This window comes from Patella vulgata, chromosome 1, assembly GCF_932274485.2.
Source record: "Patella vulgata chromosome 1, xgPatVulg1.2, whole genome shotgun sequence".
Taxonomy (NCBI): Eukaryota; Metazoa; Mollusca; class Gastropoda; family Patellidae; genus Patella; species Patella vulgata.
This window is the reverse complement of record NC_065879.2, coordinates 62,520,569-62,527,533: the sequence shown is the minus strand read 5'-3', so window position 1 is coordinate 62,527,533 and position 6,965 is coordinate 62,520,569. Positions and strand designations below refer to the sequence as shown.

At 35.3% G+C, this 6,965-nt stretch overlaps 1 protein-coding gene across 1 annotated transcript; it reads right to left on the bottom strand.

The window, feature by feature from the left end:
* Positions 1-257: 257 nt before the first annotated feature.
* Positions 258-6,828, bottom strand: LOC126813953 (60S ribosomal protein L19). Its single transcript, XM_050539186.2, has 5 exons — positions 6,729-6,828; positions 6,317-6,423; positions 3,670-3,913; positions 2,961-3,071; positions 258-518 (listed from the first exon to the last, which is right to left on the bottom strand). The coding sequence occupies exons 1-5, from the start codon at positions 6,731-6,733 to the stop codon at positions 344-346; spliced, it is 642 nt and encodes a 213-aa protein (XP_050395143.1). The 5' UTR covers positions 6,734-6,828; the 3' UTR covers positions 258-343.
* Positions 6,829-6,965: the final 137 nt, after the last annotated feature.

Sequence of the window (6,965 nt, the reverse complement as noted above, 5' to 3'; positions counted from 1 at the left end):
TTATGAAAAAGGAATATATTCTGACTGAAGAATAGAGTAGTCTTGATTTTATATAGCATTTGACGTAAAACAAAAGATCGGCAGATTTAGCTCTTACATAATGCATCTTTAAAGTTTACCCCAAAATAATTCTGGAACACATCATTTTCATTGATTTTATAGCAAATGGCCATAATTCAGTGAATTAATAGTATACAGCAATGCACCAACCGTTAAATATGTCAATGTTTAATTTAAAATAATGAAGCAACAATAACTCCCACTATATCACTTTAATGATCCAATAAAAATCATCAACAGGCTAATATAGCACTTTTTTTTTATTTGTCCATGAATGCAAGGTTTAGGAAGTTCCCTTTTCTTTGTCGTCCTTGTCTTTCTTTTCTTTCTTCTCCTCATCCTTGTCTTTATCTTCAGAGATCGAGGTTCTCAGGAGTTCAGCACGTTTCTGTTTAAGACGATCTGCCTTTCGCTTACGGGCCTCTTCGATCTTTAGTCTCTTGGCCTCAAATTGATCCCTAAATTTAACAAATTATTATTGGTTCATAGAAATAAAATGTTTTAATAAATATACCTGTAGAAAACTTTTAAAGCTTTGGACCAGATTTCACTTAGTTCTGCTTTAAAATCCACTAAAATTTGCTAGTAATTGAAACCAGAGTTGAGCCAATAGGGGTGTTATTCTGGTAACACTATCAGCCTATACATATACCGATATTTAGTATAGTTATTATACACATTGCTGTATAACACATTCTTATAGACCGGAGGCTCAGCGCGGGGGGGTGGGGGTGGGGTGGGGGTGAGGGTCCATCAAATGGGCACAAAACCAGACCCAACTTTTTTAGAGTAAAATTTTGCGTAGAATACGATGCCGAGTGGTAATCAGTCCGCCGTTGGGGCGTTTGAGATATTCAGGGTTAAAGGTCAAATGAGTTCATTTGCACTGAAAGTGAATGCACAGTCATTCTTGTATTATGAAAAGAAGCTGAAAATGATCGAAAGTAATCACACTTTCAATAAAAATGTAAAATTGCTAAATTCACCTTTAGTCTTAGTGACCCTGGAGGTCAAAAGGTGAAATTTACCGTTTTTGCACTAGGAAGATTTAAAGCAATAAAATGTCAACGTAAAATATAAAAATTAAAGCGAAACCTGTTCTAATTATAGGAACATTTCAAATTTATCTTTAGGTGGTCTTAGCACCAAACTTTTACTTTGGAACGTCGAAAATGATCTTGCATAACAGAACCAACACACTTTGAAACCTGTCAAATCGAAATCTCTCCGATTTATTTTTACAATGATTGTTATACATAATGATACTAGTTATCTGAAAAACAATTGAATAGTTGCAGTGTTGGACTGCAGTGTGCAGGCCGCGTGGATTTCCAAGAATCCCAGTCTAGGAAAACCGACGTTAATCTGTGACAGGAAAACACGCATCTGGCGACGCGATTAAAAGTTTGAAAACTTTTTATGAGTTTTTATGAATTTCGCCGGAACATGGACGCAGATAAAACCGACGAATGCATTGTGCATAGTAGTTCACAGGATATATATGTTGTATTGGTAAATATTAGAGGGGAAAATTTTGACAGGCTTTGTGACGCGGCCTGCAGGCTGGAGTCCAGCCATGGAACTATTTAATTGTTTTTTTCAGACAACTAGTATCATTATGTATATCATTCGTTGTAAAACTAATTCGGAGTGATTTTGATTTAACAGTTTTTACGTATTTTTGAAACAGGCGTTTTGGTTCTGTTATGCAAGATCATTTTCGACGTTCCAAAGTAAAAGTTTGGTGCTAAGACCACCTAAAGATAAATTTTAAATGTTCCTATTATTAATTAGAACAGGTTTCGCTTTAGTTTTTATATTTTACGCCGACATTTATTACTTTAAATCTTCCTAGTGCTGAAACGGAAAATGTGACCTTTTGACCACTGGGGTCACAAAGAACAAAACTGAATTTTGCAAGTTTACATTTTTATTGAAAGTGTGATTACTTTCGATCATTTTCAGCTTATTTTCATGATACAAGAATGACCGCGCATTCACTTTCAGTGAAAATGAACCCATTTGACCTTTGACCCCGAATATCTTGAAAACGCCCCAACGGCGGACTGATTACCACTCGGCATCGTATTCTACGCTAAATTTTACTCTAGAAAAGTTGGGTCTGGTTTTGTGCTCATTTGTGCCCATTTAGGTTTATATAAATCTGTGAGTGGGAAAATACTTTTGGATATAATATAGGTCAAATCATCAGTAAAAATAGTCAATTATTGGCAAGTACTGATTACTCAATTATTGATTGATACTGATGTAATCAATAATCGGCTCATCTTTATTTCGAACACTGTACGCTCAGGGTGGTCGGTAATTTTTCACAGTTGATTAGCATCTGCTAACCAACGAGTCCAATTTTGCCAAATTTGATTAGTAAATATAAAAATTGATTAGCAGTTTTTCAGTTTCAACATAAAACATCTAAACAAGATATTACTTTAATTCATAACAAATGATTAGAAGATTTTTTAGCACCATTACATTACATGACTTATTGATTGATACTATTTTTCATAATACTAAAGAGAGTAATGGGGTTTAACATCCACTCGACACAAACTAGGTCATTTTGGGACTAACACGCAGATGAATTTTATTTCAATAATTCACATGTGTGTATGTGTCTTTAGCAGTGGGAGGAAACTGGAAGACCTGGAGAAAACCCACGAGGTTGGACAGGCGACCCTACTCCTTGTCACTTACAACCGGGGAATCGAAATCATGCCAGTTGACACAATGACAGACCTTATGATGCAGTGCTCACACGCTAACCATTCGGCCATCCAAACCGCCATAATAAAGAACTTTTACAGCTCCAAGGAGTAGGAAGCTCAAACTGCTCTGGTTAGATTATCTGCTTCGATATTTTTTATAATGGTGTAACTTACTTGAGGATCTTAACTCTCTGGAGTTCGGCCTTCTTCTTGTGAATATACTCAATCAAAATTCTCTTGTTTTTAAATCCATTACCTTTAGATTTCATATAAAGTTCATGATATCTGAAAAAATATACAAATAAAATACTGTTCAACGTCCTAATCTTTTCCACCAACCAGGTTAATAAGATGTGTGTACACCATGCATAGTGTAGCATGAGGCGAATTTTGCCCTGTCAGGTAGGAAAATCACCAGGAACATTAAAAAATTTCTTGACCAAAAATGGGATCAATCCCCAACCCACCTGGTTAGTGAGCCAGTGGCAAAAAATATATACACACAATTATTCTAAACCTTTTTTTCCGTTGGCAGGCCTTCTTGAAATCTGAAAATCATGCAGGAGTTACAATTTTTTTGCAATATATTTTGCTGGAGCTATTTAACACCTGCAAAATTCCTATTTGAGACAATGCTTATTATAGCTAGTTTACATTAAAAATGTGCAGCACGATCGTATCTGTCAAATTTTAAGGCCTGCATTGGGATTAAGTACAGGTGGAGTATTACACAAAAATAATGCTACCTGGTAAGACATATTCAGGTATCTAGCCAAATTGATAGTCAGAACTGACTTAAGAATGTCAAAGCATAGACAGATAAAATGATTTATCCGAGTTACGGAGAGGTTTATCCTTCCTTCACAATTAAGTATTTACTTACATATGTCGGTCAATTTTTTTAGTTTCCCGATATCTTCTGAGTAATCTTCGCAACACCCTCATTCTGTTCATCCACACAATTTTCTGTGGTTGACGTGCATTGGCTGTACCTCGTCGTCGTCCTGTTCCCATGTGACGTCCCTTCCTTCGAGCAATCATGAACTTTCGTACACGAGCTCGAGAATGAACTGTGACAGGTTTTCGGATGACCAGACCATCTTTTACAAGTTTACGAATATTTTGTCCTGAAGTATAATTAAAAATTTAAATTTTACTTTGTAGCCACGTCCTTATACCCATTGAATCAAAAATCACCAGCTTGTTAACAAAACACAATTTTTCTGTTTTCAAGACTATTGGGTAAGCTAATACAATATTGATTACAGCCCTATTCGACTACAGAATGAGTTATACACACTACACAGCTTTCTATTTTATGTTTTTGAATCATAAAATTTGACATAACCATACATTACGTAAGAGCTAATTCTGCCTATTGTAGGTCTTTCTTTAGGCCTTAAATGTTATATAAACTTTTAATTAGACATTTATTACCATGACAAGACCATAATCAACCATCGGTGCCATCTCAGGCATCTGATGCTTCCGATTTTCATTAGATTTGAATCCAATCTACCTTTCAGCAGCCATTGATGATTCAATGCAAAAATGGACAATCAAGGCTACAGGGTTTTCAAAATGAGTAAATCAGAATATTCCTGTTACATTATCTATCATTTAACTTTTGCTCTATCTAATTTACCATAATGTATCTTTAATAATAGTGTTGGGCATCACTTAGCTGCAATTTTTTGCTGAGATAGTTCTTTTCTATGGCTGCAATTGATACACTATTCAACTCTTTGAGCAAGTAAAATTAGGTTCAGTTGCAAAATTTTCAACACATATCATAGTTTGCATGGAAATAAGTGATTATGTTACAAATAGTGAAGAGTGGGACTAGTGTTGAAACTACTATTCGGATATTCGTTAACGGATACAAAATAGGGGTTATCCGAATCATTTTACTATCAGTTTACTATTCGTTAGAATATATTCTGACATTCTGTATGCTCTATATTTAGCCATTTTTACATCTGATCACTTTGAAATTTTCCCCAATGCAATTGATCACGTACGCAGCTCCATGAGCATAAATGTCAACATTATGCGTATTATTTAGTGATAGTAACTAATAAAATTATTAATGCAGTGCAACGAAAACAGTAGTCTAAATAAAAAAAAATATTCATTCATTCCCTGCGCTTGTTTACGGCATACGAGTTTAGACCATGTTTTGACTTCCCACAATGAAATTTATTCATAACGAACTAGGTTACGTATATTCCCACTGACTGATTGGTTCAATACATAGAGCTATAACTCTATGGTTCAATAGTAGTAGATTATCAGAATGAGGCAAACGACCTTGCCGGAATAAATGGCACATGGTTTTATTTTACTTTTTTCATTTGCGTTGATAGAGCAAAATGATAATTTTGGGATGTCAGACCAATGTCATAGATAGTCTTAATAATTACGGCTAAAGGTAAGCACGTTTTTTCTTCGCGGCTCAAACAATTAGCAAATTGAAAGTACGATTTCATACTCGACATAGAGACACTCATAAACATTGAAACAAGTAAGAAATTATGAGTACCGGTATATGAACTTTTGATGTAATAGCCAACAAAAGTATTCGGATCACAAATTTCGATCCGATTTTCAACACTAAGTGGGACATAGAAATCTTAATCTTATCATACCAAACAGTTTTTCTGTATTTTTCTAGTGATATAATATTACATGATTCTATGACGGTAGTCATTTTAACTGAACAAAATTTCGCATAGCAGTTGGGTAAAATCAAATTATATAATTATGTGGTAAGGTTTCACCTTTATTTCAATGAGAATTTGTTTATTATATGTTAAACTATGTGAAATAAAATGAAATGGGGTTTAACGTCCTACTGTTCTGCTCCTGAACTGGGCTAATGAAGACGGGCATACGCCATATAGTGTGCTATGAGGGAAATTTTGCCCGGGCAGCGGCATTACGGCCTACTCTTATATTGAATTCCAACTGCCAAGGGATCTTTTACGTGCACGCCAATATGTACACAGGATCTCGGTTTTTTGTCCCATCCGAACAAGTAGACAGCTGTCCTTGTCAGGCCCTCCGTCCTGCATCACTGATAAGGGGAAATCACGCCGGAAAATCTGGATGAACTTTCGCAGCCAATGCAGGGATAGAATACCCGACTAATGACCAGCGTCTTACCCACTTAGCCATGTGATCCCCGTTAAGCTATGTACAGTGCAGTTTGGGGTCAGTGTAATTGGAAATTAAGGGAGTTATAGGCCAGTAACTTTTTTGTAGTCAAATGACTACAAAACTTGCGCAAAGGAAGGCCTTAGGACGGTCCACTACTGTGGCTGGAGCAAGACATCACTGTCATCAGTGCTGAGTAGTGGAACCATTTCTAGACATCAGTGGATTACCAATTAATTGATTATTGCCATTGGACTGTTTTTTCCTATTATTACAAATGCCTGGACACTTGAATTAATAACAATGCTTACACATCGTGGAGGTTATAATATCATCGTAGATCTATAAATCTAGGAATGTTTCTGAACACTTACTGGAGTTTGCGTTGGAAATTTCATTATTTTCATTTGGATCCAACCAGATTTTGTTTTTACCGCATTTCAATACAGAAGCGGCTAACCGCTTTTGAAGCCTGAGCGAACTGAAAGATTGAAAATGAAAAATATCATAAGTGATGCTTGACCAGAAAACAGTGTAAGACAAGCCGAGTAAAAGTTTGTTTATAAAATTCTGAAAACACGTTTTCACTTGGCGGCCATTTTGGGTGAAATTTGTGTAAATTTTACAACATTTATGACAGTTTTTTTGGATATATTTTAATCAATTATTCCACAACTACTATTCACCAAATTCACATTGGTTATTGATATTCCATAAAATGGCATTATAGTTCTTTATTATTTGTAAAATTCACAGAAGTTGAACAAATTTAACAGTAGTTCCAACCTCATGGTTACTTCGTTTCACGGTGTTGAGAAAGGAAAATTTAGAGCACGTGGTTTGTGACATCACGAAAAATAGTTCGTATTTATGTTGCTTTTCAAATAAACTAGCGTGTCTCTGTCAATTTTAGTATGTTTGATTACAAATGGTCATTTAAATGCCACAGGAATATATAAATTCAAATATAAAGCGAAATTAAGCTCGAATTTCAACATAGTTCGAAAACATTGTACTATTCCG